The 23,061-nt window shown below is 41.0% G+C and overlaps 2 protein-coding genes across 2 annotated transcripts; one reads left to right on the forward strand and one right to left on the reverse strand.

Annotated features, from left to right (window-relative positions):
- Positions 1–958: 958 nt before the first annotated feature.
- Positions 959–15,184, forward strand: LOC311056967 (lipase member H-like). The gene is made up of 12 exons (XM_084073831.1): positions 959–1,189; positions 2,684–2,772; positions 2,920–3,003; positions 4,076–4,446; positions 6,428–6,536; positions 8,714–8,815; positions 9,985–10,074; positions 10,793–10,960; positions 11,313–11,402; positions 11,605–11,713; positions 12,584–12,760; positions 15,072–15,184. Exons 3-12 carry the CDS (start codon positions 2,952–2,954, stop codon positions 15,154–15,156), a joined length of 1,353 nt encoding a protein of 450 aa, XP_083929957.1. The 5' UTR covers positions 959–1,189; positions 2,684–2,772; positions 2,920–2,951; the 3' UTR covers positions 15,157–15,184.
- A 2,334-nt stretch (positions 15,185–17,518) lies between these two features.
- LOC311057476 (uncharacterized protein) lies at positions 17,519–22,560 on the reverse strand. Its single transcript, XM_084074434.1, has 4 exons — positions 22,447–22,560; positions 20,885–21,447; positions 19,839–19,902; positions 17,519–17,717 (listed from the first exon to the last, which is right to left on the reverse strand). The coding sequence occupies exons 1-4, from the start codon at positions 22,552–22,554 to the stop codon at positions 17,664–17,666; spliced, it is 789 nt and encodes a 262-aa protein (XP_083930560.1). The 5' UTR covers positions 22,555–22,560; the 3' UTR covers positions 17,519–17,663.
- Positions 22,561–23,061: the final 501 nt, after the last annotated feature.

Genomic DNA, 23,061 nt, shown 5'->3' on the forward strand with positions numbered 1-23,061 from the left:
GTGCAATTGATAGAAAATTAGATTTTTTGGGTTAACTACTCCTTTAAGTGTTTCCAATTTTCTGTACTTTTACTTCTACTCCACCACCACTACTACATCTCAGAGGCAAATATTGTACTTTTAATACTACTTTAATAGTCCACGTATTGTGAGCTTGTAGATCTTCTATTTTCAAAGGGTTTTTTATACATTTCATACATTTGAAAACTTGTGAAATGGGACATTCTGCATAAAGAGTAGTCTACTTTCTACTTTAAGTACATGTTGATACCAATACTTTTGTACTTTTACTCAAGTCAAGTACATTTTTAATTCCGGACTTTTACTTGTAACAGAGTATGTCTTCATTGCTGTAATGCTACTTTTACTTAAGTAAAACATTTGAGTACTTTTTCCACCACTGCAATTACGTGACCTTACCTATGATACAATAGGCTCTATTCCATCTAGTTAAAAATAATAGTTGGGTTCTGGGGGCTTGCTCTATTCACAGCAGCCATATTATGAAGACATTCACAGGTGTTACCAATGATACTAATGAAGGCTCTGTTCCATTTAGTCTAGCACAGTGGTTTCCACGACCCCCATAACTCTGAGTGTACAAATGGAACCAAATGGACCTTGGTTCCATTTGTACACTCTCAGAGTTACACACCTGTAAGCGGCCATTTGGAAGCCCATGAGGGTCCCTGGACCCCAACTGTAGACCCACTGGTGTTTCCAGTGGGCCAACATGCACAATATTAGCACCCTGAGCCATCATTAATATCATTGGTAACACCTGTGAATGTCTTCATAATATGGCTGCTGTGAATAGAGCCTATTATGAAAATGAAAATAACCCAGGCTACTGAGGGCCAGAAATCTGCAAAACAATACTCTCCTCCCCCTGTTTGTGGTTGTCGCCACCTAGAGGCGAGTTGAGTTGGAGAGACTTCAGTGGTTGAATCATTTGAGTTTCTAACATTCATTGAGTTGCTACTAGAACTGTCTTCATTCCAAAAATGTCGTGTGTGGAATAGTCTCAGATCCTTATATTAGTCATATGATATTTATTTACATTTATTTGTGATATATTAATATTGACTACGATCGAGGGAGGAGGACATCCAGAATATTACAGTATTTTCCTTTTCCTTTCAATTTCACAGTGGACAAGTCATAAGACTAACTTCTTCATGACCAACAGGTAGGTTATTTTATTTATAAGCATTGTTTGTCTCATGTCATGCAATAAATTCAATTAAACCGTTTCCCCCCCCTTTAGGCTATTTTTGAGTTGTTGGGGTAATAGCCCTGAAACATGACTGTCATTGTAGTGATAACATAGGCTAAATATGCATGTTTTATGTTATTTTTCTTATCCAAAGAAAGAGTAGCCTATTCATCTCTTTTTTTTTACTTTCTCCAACTGTGTACAAAAGTATTTGTTGTACACTCATATGAATATGCTGATGCTGCTCTTGCTGATCTGTCCCAGAAGGCTAATGGAGATGCAAAAAGAAAAGAAAAAGCTTCATCTCTTATCTTCTTAAGCTTTTATGATGCATAATACCTCTCAGAGACAATAGGCTTGTTACCCAATCAAATACTATGAGTTGAGGTAGGACTCAACAGAGGTGGGTAGAGCAACCAAAAACTCAAGTAAAAGTATTGTTACTTTAGAATAATAATGACTCAATTAGAAGTAAAAGTAGTCATCCAAGTAATTACTTAATTAATTCAGAGTAAGAAGGTTTCTAGTGAAAAGACTACTCAAGTACTGAGTTATTAATATGATCGTATTTATTGTTTAAATAGTCAGAAAATATAAAATGAAGCACTTGTCCAACAGAAATAAACAACCAGTCAGCCTCTTTGGCTGAAGTCTTTCTGATAGAATTAAAGAAACAGAATGGGTATTAAAATAAAAGGGTACAAATAAAAGTACACTTATGTCCAATGTAGCTAAATCATTTGACCATTTTTACTTTGACTACATTTGTAAATTGTTGCATTAAAATGACGTAAAAGTAAATATATCTTGTTACTATACCCACCTCTGGATCTCACCACCTTTGACTAAAAAATATAGATATTCATAGACTCACATTCAGATCCTCAATATTTGATGACAATATGCATCCTAGAACATTTGAGATAAGAATATGTCTTTACTGCTGACAGAGTTTGATTTTGGCACAGCAGGACAAAACTAAATAATCCCACTGCATGCACAATAAAATCCTCAGTATTTAATTTAAACTCTGGGAGTGTACAAAATGTAATCAAACGGGTCCATTTGGTTACATTTTGTTCACTCCCTGAATCAAATTAACACTCAGAGTGTAACTCAGAGTTACAAATGGATAAATGAACATTGGATTTTGCTGTGTGCTGTTGTAACACAAACAGTTTGTTTTTTTTAATGAACTTTCAACCACAACAGAAAAGCACAATAGGATATAGATGATATGCTCTATGAAACATGTAACCACTGGTTTAAGGTAAACCGTAAAACTCGATACCAGCGTGTAAACCCATCTAACAGGTCCGGTTAGAATCATTTTGTCACACAGGAATGTTTCACCTGTGTCCTGGCCCGTCCCACGGCCAAGGGGCGTGTTTCTCCCTGTGTTTAAAAAGGGTGGATACAGAGATACTGCCTGTATACTGCCTGTTCTTTGCTTCTTCGACTCAATAGGTTACAGTTACAAACATGAGGAGGAGCACTTTGGAACTTTGACACACTCCTGTAAAAGTTGAAAAATAAACAAGCGTCCAGCTGCAAAGGTGAGACATTTGGCTGCAGTTATGTTGTTCTCTCTGTGTGTGTGTGTGTCTCTCTCTCTCTCTCTCTCTCTCTCTCTCTCTCTCTCTCTCTCTCTCTTTCATTATTTTGAGCTAGAGTTTGATTCAAATGTCTCCTTCTGTCTGCAGATCAGTGCAGATCTTTGTTCCTGCTCTGAAGGATGTTCCTATATCTGACACCACTCCTGCTGTTAACTGTCCAGATATGTGAAGGTACTGTCTGTCTGCCTGCCACACACTAAACATGAGAGAAAACGGTAAATCAATTCGGTATAGTAAATGTTGTTTAATTATTTACAGCTTAGCCGTATCTACAATCACGTGTTACTCACACTCACACACATACACTCTCTCTCTTACTAAAGATAGGCTATTTCAACAGTACAGTAGGTGTGGATATTCCATACAGTTTCATGGAAATTGATGATGGTTATATAAGTGCTTTGTTTTTGTTTCAATGGGTGCTTTCCCATCATGGTACAATATTTACTGTAAAGATGATGTGGTCATCTTTCCTTGGAACATGTCTGTAAAGATGGTGTGGTCATTTTTTTCTTGGAACATGTCTGTATGGAAAAGGCGTCACTGAGGTCAGCATGGCCAAGTCTCGGTTCCACTATATTTGTCCTGTTGACCACATAACGCCCTATAAACTTCATTGTGCCGTATTTCCTTTAGTTCTTTTGAATTTTTGGGGCAAATTGTTTGACCTTGCTCAAAACAGCATGTTCAGGTTGAACGTGGTTCCCTCCCTCCAGCCGCCTCAACACTCACAACCAGTGGTGTAAAGTAACTACTAACTACTAAGTACATTTACTCAAGTACTGCACTGTACAATTTTGATGTATTTTTTACTTTACTGGAGTACTTTTACTTCTACTCCACTACATCTCAAGGCAAATACTATACTTTACTATACTATACTTCACTACAATTATTAGAACATTTTAGTTACTAGTTACTTGGTAGAGTTGGATTATTATTACAAAACATATATTAACCACTTCAGCCCTATACACTATATATTTCGACCATTTGAAAATAGCCGATAAGTATATTATGATGCCAATACTTTTTAACTTTTACTCAAGTAAATTTTGATTACCAGACTTTTTACTACAGTATTATTTCTACACTGCAGTATTGATACTTTTACTTCAAGGTAAAACAATTTAGTACTTTTTCCACCCACTGCCCACAACCCAACAATGTCTCACCCTCACCCTGTCTTTCTCTCACCCTCTCTCCACTTTGTCACTCCGTGGTGGTGCTGCCTCCCCCCCAGCCCAAGCATGTGACACGTTCACCGACCTGGACTTCCACCACGCGTTCATTGGGACCACCCTGGACGTGAGGCTGCTGCTCTACACCCGGGCCAACGTGACCTGTGGCCGGCTGCTGTCCCACTCCAACCTGTCCTCCAGCCCGGACTTCCACGTCTCCAGGCCCACGGCGTTCATCATCCACGGCTACCGGCCCACCGGCTCGCCGCCCAACTGGCTGGGCAACCTGACGGAGCAGCTGCTGGCCCGGCGGGACATGAACGTCCTGGTGGTGGACTGGAACTACGGCGCCGCCAACCTGGACTACCTGAAGGTGGTGAGGAACACGCGCAGAGCCGCGGCCAATCTCACGGCCTTCATCGAGGCCATGCAGGTAGGACATGATGACAGCCATGTGGATGATGGAATTACTGGTGTAGTGAGAGTCTAGATCAGAGGTTTTCTCCACCCCTCAAGGGCCCCTTGAGGGCCCCCGACCCCCACTTTGAAAACCCACTGTTCTATGCAGTAGGTTAGAGCAGTGGTTCTCAAACCTTTTAATGTCAAGGACCCCCAAAATGACAGGTTTTTTTTTGCTGCGGACCCCCTGTCTCAATTTTGTTTTTGTGCCAGGATTATTCAAAAATAGCAGATCTACAAGCTCATAGCGTGGCACTTGGTGCCACGCTATGAGCTTGTAGATCTGCTATTTTTGAATAGCCAAAGTATAAAATATGGTTAAAGTGGTTAAAAATGATTGTGACGCTATGTTAACTAATTTTGCTGGGGACCCTGTGGTACCCCCCAAGGACCCCTGGGGGTCCCCGGAAACCAACTTTGAGAACCAATGGGTTAGAGAAGCTGGTTTGTGACTGGGAGGTTGCTTTCCTCGAATCGGTGCACCAGCTGGGAAAATCTGCTTTGGGGAAAACAGCATGGGGTTTAAATCTCTCAAAATCTATCATAAACAAACTGGGGTTCGGTTCAGTTCACTGCCGTGGCTCTCTCTCTTCTAATGCCTTCTTTCTATGACATAGAACAGGAATTTTAGGTATTTACAAATACACAGTATCTGATGCCACCACTCCTAGTGGTACTACTGCATCTAGATTGTTTATTCTGATATGCTGGGCGAGTCCCTGATCTCTCTGAGTGTTTTCCTTTCATATACGCCTCCCCTCGTGCAGCACTTCTTCTTCCCATGGCACAGAAAACACTACAAAGTAAACATACAGCTGAGCATTGGTCCACATTAAAAGCTGATTTATTGACTGACTGACTGACTGACTGACTGACTCTGGTGGGAATGTAAATACCGGTAGCTGTCTTGAGATCTCATTTCATTTCAAACCTTTATTTATTCTCGAAGGACATTGAGGTTGCCCTCATTTGCATTGAGATTTGTCGTTGAGATACATCACAGTACAGTTTCATTTTCACATCAATATTCATATCAATGATAAAACAAAACAAAACAGAAACTTTCCCCTATCGTGTGATATACAACACACATTTAAAAGCAGTTGCAGACACTTGTGGGTAGGTCTGCAATCAAAGATCTAAATTGACCGTATGTTATGGGAGAACAGATCTTTAATCTAAGCTGTAGGTCATTCCAAGTGGTTGGGGCACTAAAGCAAAAGGCTGTTTTCCCCAGTTCAGTCTTTACTTTGGGGACTTTTAGCATGAGCCAGTCACTGGAGCGTGTCTTATATGTTACAGCAGGGGTCTTCAACAGGGGGTCCGGGACCCCTAGGGGGTCCTCAGAGTTACTACAGGGGGTCCGCCAAATCTTTGTGTGATAGGATTCTTTTTTTTTTACATTAACCACTTGACCCCTTGCATTCGTTTTTTGAGGTGAACTTTAGTCAAAAATAGCCGGTCTACAAGCTCACAACGCCTCGTGCTGCGAGGCGTTGTGAGCTTGTAGATCAGCTATTTTTGGCTAAGAGTTATAGGTGTAGAGGGGAAAAAGAGATGCAAAAATTCATCTGAAACACAATTTTATACAATATAGAGGGGGTCCCTGCTTCATCTCTCTCTCAGCTAGGGGGTCCTTGGCCTGAAAACGTTGAAGACCCCTGTGTTACAGGATTCCAATCCTGCAGAGATTTAATATACAATGCCTAAAATCTATTAACCACATCAACCCAGACTACCCTGTTTTGGGAATGTCATTTTAGGCAAACATTCTCAATACATCATACACCGGTGTTACACAGTGAAAAACGCATCACAGCGCGTCAGATTGCGATGCGTTGTGAGCTTGTAGATCGCCTATTTTGCGTTGTATGGCAGTGTGAGAGGCTTAAGAGGTTAAAGATCATAAGATTATTTGGAATAACAAAAAACATGTCGATTTGACCCTTTTCCAGGCAAAAGGAGCAACTCTGAGCTCCATCCACCTGATTGGAGTGAGTCTTGGAGCACACATATCAGGCTTTGTAGGCGCCAGCCTGAATGGGACAATAGGAAGAATCACAGGTAGGCATACTGTACATACACTAATTTTAATTCCATTACAAAATGAAGCCTGAAGAAGGTCTTTGACTGAAACGTTACAATATCGTTGCTGTCGGGCAGAAACCTCTTATCTCCATATTTTGCGCTTTTTTGCAAATGAATGCCCTACTTGATCATACTGCAGTGTCACACAAAAAGCATCAAAAGTAGCAGATCTACAAGCTCCTTGTCGATCTGCTACTTTTGCTATTTTTTTGGGGGGGGAATCCTGAAAAGTAACAGTTTCAGACAGCTTTCCACCCGACAGAGACAATATCGTCTTTATTGAGAAAGTGATGAGAGTGTTTTAATTCTTTGATCTGTGTATGTGTACATGTATACTCCACCATCACACCTGTCGCAAAGATTTCATTCAAGTGTGCAAGACTTTTGATATCCATAGTTATATAATGTGCAACATTGGTTAGATATATAGTTAGACAATTATGAGTTTTTCAAATACATTGTTGTATTATGTTACAACACAACATATACTGTACCCAAGCCCTTTAGTTAGAAGGTTAGAGAGGCTTATAGCAGCATTGTGCATTGTCTTTAATAATTCATAGCGAAACTGAAACATATATGCACTGTATGTTGAAACACCTTGCACCTCCCTCTGTTCACCTGCTCCCATACCAGTGGTGGAAAAAGTACACTTTTTTTTTACTTAAAGGGATATTTCAGTGAAAAAAAATATCAATACTGCAATATAGTAAGTAAAAAGTAAAAATCCGGTAATCCAAATTTACTTGACTAAAAGTACAAAAGTCTTGCCATCAAAATATACTTCCAGTACCAAAAGTAAAAGTACTCATTATGTAGAATGTCCCATTTCCCGTACATGTTTTCAAATGTATAAAATGTATACAAATCTTTTGAAAACAGCAGATCTACACGCTGTGAGCTAGTAGATCTGCTATTTTCAAATGGCCGAAATGTATATGGGGCTGAAGTGGGTAATGTATGTGTTGTAATTATAATCAAGATCTACAAAGTAACTAGTTAGTAAAGTTTTCAAATAATTGCAGTGGAGTAAAAGAACAATATTTGCCAATGTAGTGGAGTAGAAGTAAAAGTATTGGAAAATTTGGAAATACTTCAGCAAAGTAATTAGTACAGTACTTGAGTAAATGTAATTAATTACTTTCCACCACTATTTCATATTATACAGCACACAGATGTACGGGAGTAGCTAAATATGACTCACTTTGGCTGCTGCCTGTTGGGCGTGTGGCTATTTTCTGCTATTCTTCGTACAATGAAGTATATAAAACGTTGTTGTTATGGGCGGCCATAGCTGAGTGAGTGGGTATGAGAGGCAGTCTGTGAATCTTAAAGTCCCTTGTTCTCCCCCCGGCCCACCCAGCCTATGTGTCAAAGTGTCCTTGAGCAAGTCACTTAACCCCTAACTGCCCCCATGTGCGCAGTATTAAGAGGACACACTGCTTCTAATAGTTAGGATGGGTAAATGCAGAGCACAAGTAACAAGAAATACCCCAAAAGAGTGGATACTACATTTTTATTATTATCATTAGGGCAATACCTTTTATCCGTTGTCTGAGTATTTAGTCCACTACACATTATCGTAGTACTTGGAGGCGTACTAGTACGTCATGGTACTTTATGATGTCAGTAATATGACGTCATGTTGATCATCAGGGATTTTCATTTATTGAGATCAAATGGACACAGAGAGACAGACAGAGAGACAGACAGAGACACAGATATGTGTGGATTGTCTCTTCTGGACTGAATTATTTGAGATAATCGCAATTATTTTTGCATAGTCGTTTTTCAATAAAAAAGCAGAAATAGCAGATCTACAGTACACGCGTTGTAAGCTTGTAGATCAGTTACATTTGTAATCGTGACAGCCCTAGCGATCACACACACACACACACACACACACACACACACACACACACACACACACACACACACACACACACACACACACACACACACACACACACACACACACACACACACCAGGTTTGAAGTCGATCATTCGGACGGTTCTCTAGGTCCGTGGGGTGTAAGATACACAGAGATTCTGTGAATTAATGGATAGATTATCATTAATTGTAAAGGCCACGTACAGTATGTGCACAATGCAGGTGTGAATGCCAGAAAACTAAACAATGTCAAACTTTCAGCTCTGGATCCCGCTGGGCCTCAGTTCACTGACACCAGCCCTGAAGACCGCCTGGACCCTACTGACGCACAGTTTGTTGATGTCGTACACACAGACATGGACGGTAAGCTAAGCTGAAAGTAACCACATGAACCCTGGCCTCCCTGTTCTGGGAGCGACGTTTTGTGAAAATAGCACATCTATACAAGCTGAGCTTCTAGTCAGCTGTTTCTGGCTGAGATTTGGTGTAGAGGGAGAGAAAGAGGGGGCCTAATGTAGAGCCCTGGGGGGTACCCCGGTCAACAAAGTATACTATGGGGTTTAAGTGGTTAAATACTGTTTATTATAACAGGAACGGTAACGTACACCAAGGTTTTGGTGAGGTGCTGACCTGCGGAAACACGGTTTTCTGAAAATACTTATGTTGCTATATCAGTGGTTCTCAATCTTTTTCATGTCAAGGACCCCCAAAATGATATGTATTTGGCTGCCGAAACCCATCTCAAAACATTTTGTTCCATGGACGGCCAGAAGCAAAGAATTGAGTAAAAAAAAAAATCACTTTAAAAATACATATATATTCAAAGATCTTTCAAAAATAGCAGATCTACAAGCTCGCAGCGCGGCACGAAGTGACACACTGTGAGATTGTATATCTGCTATTTTTGAACAGCCAAAGTATGAAATAATGGATAAAGTGGTTAAAATCTAAATTACACTGGTGCTTTCCCGGTTTTAATGGGTTAAATAGGAGGAAAAAAGGTCTCACACTTCGGCTCCATATGCAGAATTTTTAATTGACGTTTTGGCCCTTAGGCCTTCTTCAGAATCAACAAATTGGCCTAAGGGCTGAAACGTCAATTAAGAATACTGCATATGCAGCCAGAGTGTGTGACTTTCTTTCCTCCTATTTTAAATACTGTTTGTTCTCATTGTTTTATTTTCTCTTTACGGTGTGGCCGTAGGCCAAGCTGTCTAGAACATGGTTTGTGGATGTGTCCGCCCCCTCAAAAACAGACCAATCACAGCTCACGTCACTGCATGAAGTCATAAAACAAAACCACCCTTGGCCACGAAAACCTGAAATGCCTGGTGACAGTCACAGTGAAACCTCTGAAGAGTGTGACACTTTGAATGAGTCACTGAAGTGCTTTGTGTCTTCTTTTGGAAAAGCGATGTATAAATATGTCATAATGATGATGATGATGATGATTTTGTTGTTTTTTTTGTAGTTGAAGTAATCTTAATAGCTGTAGTAGTTGTTTAAAACAGAGTTAAACTGTGTCTTAACAGCGTTGGGCTTCAGAAAACCTCTGGGTCACATAGATTTCTACCCTAACGGAGGGGCTGATCAACCAGGCTGCCCAAGGACGATCTTTTCTGGTAAGGTCACTAACTTAACAGGAAAAGGGGGGAAAATCACTGGTTTTATATAAACTGTATTTATCATTATGACTGATTGGGTGTTTAATGTTAGAGACGCCTCTTTGTGGGGTGCTTGTATTAAAACCATGTGTTGAACTCTTCTGGGAGGCAGTGTGATTCATAGAGCAGGTTTATGATGATTCTTGTCCAACATAATGAAACCATCATGACACACGGAGCATGATATAAATAACACTTTTGGATGAGCTCTAATATTGGGGAGGGGAGGGGTTTATGAAGAAGGAAGGCCCCTCCTATCAGGGGATTTTCTAAGATTAGGCCCCTAGAGAGAGAGAGAGAGAGAGAGAGAGAGAGAGAGAGAGAGAGAGAGAGAGAGAGAGAGAGAGAGAGAGAGAGAGAGGATGGATAACTGAGTGACTGAGTTAGGCGAGATATGACAGTCTGTTGTAAATGAAGAACATTCATATGATATTCAATATTCATTTATTTACTGCCGAAAACCAACTTTCAGTTGATGTGGAAGTTGTTTCTGTGTGCTAAGAGATAACAAGAAAAATGAATTGAATGTTCATAATGGGTGTTGATGTGTGATAGTCTCATAACTCTCTCTTTCAATGGGTCTGGGCCCGTGGTAAGGGGCAGCAGTAACTTCTGATAACTTCTTATGTCCAGAACCAAGCCACAACAATGGAGTAACAGTGTCTCTTCCTTCTAGGTTCAAAATACTTTAAATGTGACCACCAGAGATCTGTGTTCCTTTATCTTGACTCAATGAGCCGGACGCATAATATCACCGCCTACCCATGTGACAGCTACAAAGACTTCCTGGATGGACGCTGTATGGATTGTGATCAGTTCGGCGATGCCGGATGCCCTGTCTTTGGTTAGCACCTCATTTATCAACTATTAAATGAAAAATATGTCTTCGTTCAACATGAAAAGTCTCAGTTTAGCCAGTGTAAATAACATCATCATGTGCCTGCAAATTCTTCCCATGAAGGCTGGGAAAGCTGTATTTGTCAATATTCAAAATGAGAGATATATCATTTGTTTTCACAAATGTGTCCTAGTTAAAATAATATTTGAGCCACATATGCTAGCAAAATATTTGTATTCTAATAAGTAAATCAAAGATGACAGATCCAGTTTGATCAAAACTGGATATGTTTTTTTATGAATGAGCCCCCTGGTTCTATTCCTGTTGAAATGACAGAAACTTTCACATACATTTTCAGGTTATGACATCACACAGTGGAAAGACAAGCTGCTGAAACTGGGCCGGACAACGACTTTCTTCAGCACTAACAAACAGTCTCCATACTGCAGTGAGTAATTATACATTGTAACAAACAGCCTCAGGTCTCTATCTGTCTGTCTGTCTGTCTGTCTGTCTGTCTGTCTGTCTGTCTCTACCTCTCAACCTCTCTCTCCCTCTGTGCGTGCCTGTGTGCATGTAGCCTACGTACACGTGTGTATATAAATATAACATGAATATAAATAAATTCCTTATCTCCCCTACTCTCTTAGAGACAAGCTATAAGTTGGATATAGTGACATGGAACCAGGAAGCACGCTGGGGCTATATCACCATTAAACTTCATGGTGGTGGTAAGGAGACACAGGCGACCATTAACCAGTAAGTCAATACACACCGTAGATAAATATTAAAAAACCTATTCTGCCCAACTGATTATCGTCTATTAACAGCCTTCACCGACTCATTTTTATCGGGAAGGCAGATCAGTAACATGATTAATAAAACAAATGAAAGAACTTGATATTTTGAAATCTATATGTTCCCACAAACAGCCCTCTGAAGTCTCAGAGAGATATTTATTGGAACATGTAGGTTTCAAATGATCAACTTGCTTTATATACTTATTTACTACGACTAAGACTTTACATCAAGTCAAACATCAACACAGTAAAATTCTCAGTCTTCATTTATATCTTTATATCCAGTTGTAACTCCAAGAGGGTACATTTGGTTACATTTCTCAGAGTTTAATTTAACACTGAGGATTTTGATGTGCATGTACAGTAGGATAAGTATATGTTGGGGAATCGATTCTATAAAGGGATCAAGATATAGATAAGAGCATCATGTGTGAAATGACCCTGTTAAAGCTGCAATACGCAAATTATTTGAATGAATAAAACGTTATTTTAACCAGTCTGTATGGTAGAGTATGATAATACAATATAAATATAATATTTGTCCCCTGGACAAGCGGGAGTAGACATTTTGGTGTTCGAATCCCGGGGTTAGGACATGAAACTTACAGATAGCAGCTTTAACCCATTAAGGCCTGAGCCCGATTCTTAAAATGTTTTCTAAATCCTAACAGTTTTTTGAAAAAGATATAAAAAATATTTTTTCACGATTTTTCAAAAATAGCAGATCTACAAGCTCGCTATGAGCTTGTATATCTGCTATTTTTGAATAGCCAAAGAAATCTAAAGTGACTGGACTCATTATGACATTAAAATGTCTTCATCCCACCAGTAAAGCAGCCAAGTTCCAGAAATACGTAGAAACCAGGCTCCTGGCACAGTTCGACAAGGACCTTCCGTTGGTGCAAAAGATCTCCGTCACGTTTTCCACTGGGAATGGCCTGCTCAAGCCCAAATATAAACTACGTGTTCTCAGACTGCGCCTCACACATCTTGAACGCAAGGACAGGTAAAAAACTGCCATTGATAAAACTACACTGAACATTTTTGGTTTTAACTATTAGACCATTGGTTCTCAAAGTGGGGTCCGGGGGATCCCGAGGGGTCCTTGGGGAGGTTCCAGGGGGTCCCCAGCCAAATGTGTTAGTATAGCATCACAATCATTTTAACCACTTTAACGTTTTATACTTTGGCTATTCAAAAATAGCAGATATACAAGATCATAGCGCGTCACTTCGTGCCGCGCTATGAGCTTGTAGATCTGCTATTTTTCTAAAACCTTGAACATTAGTGAAAATGTTCGAATAAACATATATATATTTTTAAGCAAACATTTTAACACGAATCTTTGTTTCTGGGGGTCCTCCCCTGGCACAACATATTTTCAGGTGGGGGTCCGCGGCCAAATATATATACATTTGGGGGTCCCTGGCATGAAAAGGTTTGAGAAGCACTGTCTTAGACTGTACACATTTAACCAAATGGGCCTGTAATTTATCCATTTGTACGTAGCAGCAGGAATTTGTGTTTCTAGTAGGAAGTGCAGTTCGGTCAAGGCTGTCTCTCTATCTGAGCATAGATAGAGACATTCCTCCCAGTACTCCCTGCTGAACAGGTGCCCTGACCATGATAGCCATGGGAAGATGTTTTGATACCAACTGGTGCACAATGAGCTCTTATAACCCACTTCTCAAACCTTTTCATGTGAAGGACCCTCAAATTGATATATGTATTTGGCCGTGGACCCCCATCTGAAAAGGTTTTGTGCTAGGGAGTAGGGACCACCAGAAAATAAGATGTATGTTAAAATAATTCAAAGTTATTGAAGGTTTTCCAAACATTTTCAATATTTGTACAAGCTCGGCACAAAGTGACGCGCTGTCAGCTTGTAGATCTGTTATTTTTGAATAGCAAACATATACAGTAAATGGTAAAACGAAGTGGTTAAAATCATTGTATTAACTACTATTGCTGGGGACCCGCTGCAACCCCCTCTAGGACCCCTGGGGGCCCCCGCACCCCACTTGGAGAAACAATGCTATAATCACTTTGCATAGATCCTAACAGACTACCCCTGCAGTGGGCACCCTTTAGTGCCACTGACACCACTGTCGCGAGACGCAGGTCAACCGTGTTTTAACTCGTAATTAATTACTAGGCTACAGTTTTTACTAAGAGGCTAGACGTAGATATTTTAAAGACAGGCATTAAATGGATAGTTCACCCAAAAACATACTTTTTTTCTATCGATTAGTCACCCCATGGAGACTTGAATTCAAGGATATTTTTTAGTTTTTGTCACATTCCTAAATCCTATGCCAATAATTTGATGACCAGCGGACCGGTTGGCAGCGGTTCCGGTAGGAGACACAAAGAGTTTCCTTTGTGTCGGAACCGCTGCCGGTCATCAAATTATTGGCTTAGGAATGCGACAAAAACAAAAAAAATATCCATGAATTCAAGTCTCCGTGGGGTCAATTTGGGGGTGAACTATGCCTTTAACACACTCACACACTCTCTCTCTCTCTTTCTATGATGGAAAAAGAGAGTTTCTTTCTCTCTCTCTCTCTCAAAGCCAACATTTGCATTTTGAAACCGCTTGACATCATGCATACGGTGTGCGCGCATTCCGTGCATGATGACAAGAAAAACATGCCTAACGAGAAAAACACGTTAGGCTACAACATATTATAACACATTAAATATAAGAGTAGGCACCGCATCCCATGAGAGCATAACACCTGTTGCTTAATAATAAACCATTAGAGTTATTTACTCACACAGACAGTCAAGACCAATTTCTTCCAATTTCTTCTTTACACAATATGATAATATACACGAAAACATGCATATTCGTTAGTTCCTCTGGGCGAGGGGCCGGGGGTGCGGTCCGCCTCCTCAGCACCCCAACTCCCCTGGGATATGCATTTGTAACTCTGAGACTGTATAAATGTAACCAAATGCACCCGTAATGTCCATTTGGTTACATTTATTAACTAGAAAACTGAGACTTTCACAGTCACATTCAGACTCTAAAGAGGTAAATCAACGTTCAGGATTGTACTGTGTATGTGTGCATATTTTCAATGTTTTCAGGAATTCTACTATTATGTCTTTCACGCAGTTAATGTGACAATTTAGACATTATTATTTTCATCTAGCAAGCAACCAATTCCGTAACCTGTAGAAGAGTTAAGTTGTGTGTTTCATAGATTGTGTGTCATTATCTGATTAAACAACAGGTCACTTTCCTGTCTTATCTCGGTTTGAGAATTTACATAAAACATTCATGACTGTGTGTATGTCTCTGTACCATCCAGGCCTCTTTGCAGATATGACATTCTACTAGAGGAGAACAGAGAGGTTCTCTTCAGACCCATTCCCTGTGAAGATTCCAACTTCTGAGGATAAATCAAATCAACATCCTTTTTTTTTTTTTACTCATTTTTCTCCCCAATTTACTCGTTATGCCAATCAATGTCTGTGTTGTCACTGCTGTTATATCCTACTGACTCACCTACCAGTGAGGAGTCCCCACCGGGAGGATGTAGGGCCTTCGCCCTACTCCTCCCGCCCAACACTCCCTGTTGACGCCCCCAGCCAGTAGGATTACGTGCAGTGGCAATTTTCTCCCTGCTCGCCCGGCCTCCCTCCTCCAAAACGGGCCGGTTGTGTTCGCGTGGACGCTTGACAAAGACTGATGCACCACGTCAATTTGAACCCATGACCTCCGTGGTGGTGGGCACTGGGCAGGTACTTAACCACTGCGCCACCCGAGTGCCATCAAATCAACATCCTAATAGGCTCTATTCACAGCAGCCATATTATGAAGACATTCACAGGTGTTGAATGATACTAATGAAGGCTCTGTTCCATTCTGGTCAAACAGAGTCAGGGTGCTAATATTGTGCATGTTGGCCCACTGTAGTGGGTCTACAGTTGGGGTCCAGGGACCCTCATGGGCTTCCAAATGGCCCCTTACAGGTGTGTAACTCTGAGAGTGTACAAATGGAACCAAATGGACCCTTACGGGTCCATTTGGTTCCATTTGTACACTCTCAGAGTTATGGGGTCGTGGAAACCACTGTGCTAAATTGAACAGAGCCTTCATTAGTATCATTGGTAACACCTGTGAATGTCTTCATAATATGGCTATGGTACTGTGAATAGAGCCTATCGTGTCAGACCAATGTGTGTTATTATGCTATAAAATGATGGGTATATGTACTGTACATGGTCACCTGTTCCATGAGTACACCAAGACTTGTATTGATTTATCAACACGATATGCAATTTGTGGAATTGGAATTGTTTGATGCTCTTAACAGGAAACTTTGGCGAAAGTTTTGAATCTAAATCCCATTGTTCTGATGTAAGGATATACAGTATAGTGTGGGGGAAAAATACCCTATGTCTCCTGTGTATGTCATCGTTTCGCATATGGAATGTACTCCCGTATATGAAAAACTCAGAAGACATAGGGTAATTTTACCCAAACCTATGATCTTCTCACATCTGAATTGTGATTCAAAATCAGCTACATTTTCCTTTGTTTAATTTCTTACTGCACTTTATATTCTGTACGTTATGTTTTTTATTGTGTTGCAGATTTTATTTTATATTTTTTCTTTTTTTAAAGAAATTCATAGCCTTGTTTTGTGCTTTATAAAGTGCTTCATAAATAGTTATTATTATTAATAATAATAATGATAAATATTAATGTCAGACAGCCATTTACCATCATCTAACCCTCCTTTGCATCCTTACATATTATTTTTTTACACTCCCAAAGATTATAATACATTTTCAGTTATAGGCTAAATGCAATCAATGTTATTTATTTATTCTTTTATATATACGTATATACATGCTAGTGTAAATACCTCGATCACACATCTTGATGAATGTAAGTTGATCTCAGATGTCTTGGGGTGTTTCTGTGGTTATTGCAACAAAAAGCAGTTAATCTTCATGAGCCATTTTTTTATATTTTCTAAAGAAGTTGCTGTGTCTATGATTTGTTTTTGTTTGTGGGAAGCTTGGTATATGTGAGGTTTGATGTAAACAGCAGGTGAAGGTTGTTGCAAACAAAGCCTTTTGATTATTGCCTGAAACTGCCTGAAGAATTAAAATTGTGATGGTTTTCAGAAGAAATGTGCCCTGTCATCATGTCTTTAACATACAAAAAAAAGGGGAATTAAAATAATTTTAACACAAGATTTTGAAATTTTGACAAACAGCAAAACATTTTAATAATAATAAATAAAAAATCACATATTGAAATGTACATCAATATCCATTCTACAGTTAACCACTTAAAGGGATAGTTCACCCCAAAATGTGTTTTTTTTCTATTGATTAGTCACCCATGGAGACTGGAATTCATCGATATGTTTTTGTTTTTGTCACATTCCTAAGCCAATAATTTGATGACCAGCGGCCGGTAGGTAGCGGTTCCGGAAGGAGACACAAAGGAGACTCTTTGTGTCTCCTACCGGAACCGCTGCCGGTCATCAAATTATTGGCTTAGCAAAAACATATCCATGAATTTAAGTCTCCATGGGGTGACTAATCGATAGAAAAAAAGTCATTTTGGAGGTGAACTATCCCTTTAAATCCTCAATACTTGGAAAACGTGTACTTGGTGTGCTTTTTCCCCCCTACACCAAACCTCTTTGCCGAAAATAGCCAAACTAAAAGCTTGTAGATCTGCTATTTTCGGCTAACATTCCCCTCAGAGTAGGGATGCTAGGGTTCAAGTGGTTAATGTAGAAAAAAAGACAGAAAAAAGGTTCCCATCACACAAAGCTTTGGCGGCCCCCCTATAGTAACTCTGAGGACCCCCCCTAGGGGTCCCGGACCCCCTGTTCTCAATGTGTTGTTGGCGTGGTTTGTGTTGTTCTCTGGTCAGCTCATTTTTGACGCTTGTTGTTGTTTATGCGCTTGTTCATACGTTGCATGTCCATCTGAGACAGAAAGAAAACCACATTGAAACAACGTTATCTAACATGAAAGGCTGAATGACATGGTACAGTATCAACTAGATTGAGCAGATGTTCTTTCAATATTATGTTTTACATATCTGTATACACAATCTCTGTCTGTCTGTCTGTCTGTCTGTCTGTCTGTCTGTCTGTCTGTCTGTCTGACTGACTGACTGCTGACTGTGAGGTTCAATTCATAAAGGTCTCACAGGTAATTTTATTACTTGTGTAGGCCCTATAAAGAGAAGAATGCATTCGCCATCTGTTTTGAATAAGGGGTGTCATGTTTTGCAATTAATTAAGCTTATCTAGACTATTTCTGTTATTAAGGTTTCGTGATTTCTCTCAGACTGTGCAGGGCAGAGGCGTCTAATCTCTGAGTTGGGGTAACCGCATACCCTCGGATTAAAACTATTTCTTAATTCCATTTAAAGATGTGTTTACACTATAATTTATAACTATAAAGCCGATAAAGTATAGTTTTGGACCATGACGGAGGCGCGCCGACTCAGCAGACCTTGAGGCTGAGGAGTCGCGCCCGAGCGCCTCCAGGCGCGAGTGCCCGCGACAACCATCCGAGTTATGTACCGATAGGGACAGAATCGTAAATATTTTTGGTGCGGACTGCGTTTGCCCCACTGACTGCGTTTGTCCCAACTGCCACTCAAAGTGACTACTGGCCAACTGCCTGGATGAGGCAGACTATTTCTGTTATTAAGGCTTTGTGCTTTCTATCAGACTGTGCAGGGCAGAGGCGTCTAATCTCTGAGTTAGGGTAACCGCATACCCTTTGATTAAAACTATTTCTTAATTCCATTTAAGGATGTGTTTACACTATATTTTATAACTAAGGGATAGATGCTAAAAAGATACAGTCTTGGAACCCAGTTAGCATATCCACAGTTCTGATGTTCACACCTCCAATTTGGAAGACAATTAGCTCCCTGTTGATGGTCCAATTGTTGATGGCTCTTGGTATCAATGTGTCTTCATTAATATTCTCATTAACTCAACAATGAGATCTCACACTCGACTCTCGGTGTGACTGACTGACTGACTGACTGACTGACTGAATGACTTACTGACTGACTGACTGACTGCCTCTGTCTGTAGTATATATTACAAACACACACGCACGCACGCACGCACGCACGCACGCACGCACGCACGCACGCACGCACGCACGCACGCACACACACACACACACACACACACACACACACACACACACACACACACACACACACACACACACACACACACACACACACACACACACACACACACATTTGAAATATTTATTTATGTCCACATAAACAGAAGTACAGGATGTACAAAGGCCATAAACACTAAACAATGCCAGTGCAGTCAGATCATGGGGAAACAGCCAGTTACAAAGTGCATGTAAAGCAGAGGATTGTTACATACAAAACAAAAGATGGCATACTTGTCGAACACAGCGGACAACAATCATGGGTAAAGGCCATTTGAAGACCCCTTACAACCAACTTGTGCACGTGTCCTAGACTACCAAAGATAAAAACCAAACGTTTACATCTGTAGCCTAGCTGAGAGATGGTCTGCTCTAGCTGATGATATTTTAGCACTTTGGTTAGGATGGCTTCCTCTAAGCTGTAATCAAAAGTACAGCCGACCTCGAGAATGAACACCTCTCTATGGTTTTCGTTAACAACAATGACATCAGGGGTGTTAGCTGACCCTTGCAGTCTTAGCTCGGTCTAGTGTTGCCGCTGCCTTTGCTGTTGTGCCCATAAGAGGCGATCTCGGGCATTAATCAGTGGAAGTTGGTGTTCTGTTCCACACACAGACATAGATGCTCTGACAGAAATACTGGGGTCAGATATAAAGTCCTCCGAGACAGCCAACGCCTCAGAGTTAGACCCTACCCACTTCAAATTAACATCAGCCCAACAGCATAGATCGTTTAAGTCCGGCCAGTCTGACCACACACCGAAGCCGGGAGAGCGACTGTCTAGCTTTCCACTAAGTTTCCTCCTGAAGCCTAGGAAGCTAGGATCCGAGCCACATGCCAGGGGACCTTACGTCGTTTTAGGTCTGTTTGGTGGATGAGTATTGTCATACCTGTAACGTCAAGCGAATCCTCTTCTCCTCATCGAGCTCATTCATCAGCAGTTTGATTTCTTTGCTAAAATACAAGAGATTACCCAAAGCTCAAATTAGTGCAACTAAAGCTAAGACTTCACCATTTATCAAAAGCATTGAAGGGAAGGGATCACTAAGACTCCCCTTGGCCTGCCCAATGGCAGTGCAGTGGTCAGCTATACACTAAAGGAACAAATAAGGGAATTTTCCATTCCCATATTTGTTCCTTTAGTGTAGTTGACCACTGTAAGCCCATATTATGTCATCATCATGACAAGAATAGCAGATCTACAAGCTCATAATGCATCGCATCGTGACTTGTTGTGAGGTTGTAGATTGGCTATTTTCAAAGTATTCTTTTTTAATTAAGAATTTGCCCTTGTGGTTAGAGTCACAGCCATGAGATTAGGAGGTTGGGAGTTCAATCCCCAGCCGAGTCATCATACCAAACACTATAAAAATAGGACCCAATGCCTCCATGCTTGGCGCTCAGCATCAAGGGTTGGATTGGGGGGTAAGTACCTGTGACATACTAGCGTCATATCCAGGGGGGGGGGGGGGGTGTACTCTACATCAGTGGTTCTCAAACCTTTTCAATGTCAAAGACCCCCAAATTGACACTTATAAGCCTGCCGGACACCCATTTGAAAAGATATGCCAAGGACCCCCATAAGAGAAGATTTTTACGACTCTAGCAGTGATTCTCAACCATTCTAATTAAAAAAAAAAAACAGTTTGACATGCATTAGACTACGGACCCCCATTTAATGGCATTTCTATCTCTGGGACCCCAATTTATATTGTAAAATCAATGTTAATTTAACTCTGAGTGTACAAATGGAACCAAATGGACCCTAACTCTCAGAGTTACAGACCCATAAGGGTCCATTTGGTTCCTAACTATCCATAATTTAGGCGGGGACCCCCTGGAACTCCCTCAAGGACCCCTGGTTCACTTTGAGAACCACTGAAGCTGCCTCACGCTAAAGAGAAACGGCTGATGAGAGACTGATCAAAAGGCTTACTTATGTTGACTCTTCATCATGTCCATCTCGTCCCGCAGTCCTCTGAGCTCCACCTGCAGCCGCTCCAGCGTCGCCGGGGAGGGTGTGGCCGGACTTCTGCTGGGGGGCCGGGGCTCAGAGGGGACGGAGGCTGGCATCGTAGCGTGTAGGATGGCAGAGAGCTGCTCCGCCGATAGCGGACTGAGACGAGGAGGGGGAGGAGGGCTGGCACCGGTGCAGTCGGGGCTGACAGAGAGCTGCTCCGCCGGTAGTGGACTAAGACAAGGAGGGGGAGGGGGGCTGGCACCGGTGCAGTTGGGGATGACAGAGGGCTGCTCCGCCGGTAGTGGACTGAGACAAGGGGGAGGAGGGCTGGCAACGGTGCAGTCGGGGATGACAGAGGGCTGCTCCGCCGGTAGTGGACTGAGACAAGGGGGAGGAGGGCTGGCAACGGTGCAGTCGGGGATGACAGAGAGCTGCTCCGCCGGTAGTGGACTGAGACAGGGAGGGGGGCTGGGGCCGGTGCAGTCGGGGATGACAGAGGGGGCGACGTTCAAACACCCATTGGTTTTGATTTCGACCACCTGTGTAAAACACACTTTAGTTACTAGCAGATACAACATAAGCCAGGCCCATACGCAAGGAAACAGAATACAGAACACAAAATCTTATTTTACTAAAGTCACTGATCATGCAAAATGTATGAACAAATTATGGTTCTTTTGGGATTTAAAATGTGTTTTATTTGTAGGGCTATAAAGGTCAAAATTCAGTTTCAGCCAGTGGTGGAATAAGTACTGTTTTTTTTTTACTCAAGTAAAAGTATCAATACCACAGTAGAAGACATACTCTGTTACAAGTAAAAGGCCTGTGTTCAAAATGTTACTTGAGTAAAAGTACAAAAGTATTGGCATCAAAATATACTTTAAGCACCAAAAGTAAAAGTACTAAAATGTTTGAAAATAGCCGATCTACAAGCTCACAAGGCATCGCGATACGTAGGCTATTTTCAAATAGCCTACTTACAAAATGGTGGTTAATGTGTGTTTTATAATATAATAACTTATATCTGCAAAGTAACAAGTAACTAAAGTGTTCAAATATATATTCCTCAAAAGTGTACTTAAGTACAGTACTTGAGTAAATGTACTTAGTTACTTTACACCACTGGTTTCACAAAGCTTCTCAGATGTTTATTATGAGCGCTCGGGGGAGTGGTTGGGGGTTAAGTGTCTTGCTCAGGGACACTTCGACACATAGATCAGGGCAGGGAGACAAACCAGTGTCCAGTGACCTTCTGATTAGTGGTCTGCCTCTCTCTATACCCACTTAGCTATGGCCTAATGGCCGCCCCGCCCTCGTATAGGTTAGAGAAGAACAGCAGCAGGATAACTTAAAACCTTGAATTATATATTATGACACCTGAATTACAAATTGCAAATAACGTTTCTGTTCTAAAGCAGATATTTTATTTGGGAAACTAACTATTTTAATTGCTCTTTATCTCCATACAAAAACTAAAAGGGGTGCCATGAGCCGAAACACACCAACACAAACACTGGCATGAGCTACTAAAGACTTACGACTGAAACAGGGTTGTGGTTGGATTGGATGGTTTCTTGGAGTTCTGACGACAGGGAATCCAGCTCTTCCACTTGCTTTCCATTGATCTGCTGTATTTCCACCTCCATCCTGAGCGTTACCTGTAACTAAGTTAGAGCTGGTCGGTGACAGCCTGGTACTAGTAGAGAAGACATCCAGTAATATTTAATCTGAACTGCCAGCTGAAATACAGGGGATATACTGTAGGCCTGTGGTATCTTGTGGGTGACCTTTAGTCAGGTTTTAAGTAAAATGTCACAGTCTGCTGTGTCCTGGTATGTGGATGTGAGTCATGATCTGCTCATCTCAGATTGCTTGCATGTGCCATCTCAAATTGCCTTCTCGAAATAGTTAAATTTGTCACAAGGACAACTGCTGCTGAAACAATCCGGCCCTCCCTACATGATTTACAACATTTCTACAGTCTTTTTTTCACAGATTGATAGCGAACTATTGAAATAAATGATCTGAAGAGACTAACCTCTAATTAGGGTGACAGCTTGTTCGTTATAGAATTTGCAGAGCTAGTATAAAGGAATGGATATAGGAAGTCAAGTGTTCTTAAAGCAACATGGATACTAACTCAATGTCTCAGT

The sequence above is a fragment of the Gymnoscopelus microlampas genome (assembly GCF_963454915.1).
Source record: "Gymnoscopelus microlampas genome assembly, chromosome: 12".
NCBI classification, from domain to species: domain Eukaryota; kingdom Metazoa; phylum Chordata; class Actinopteri; order Myctophiformes; family Myctophidae; genus Gymnoscopelus; species Gymnoscopelus microlampas.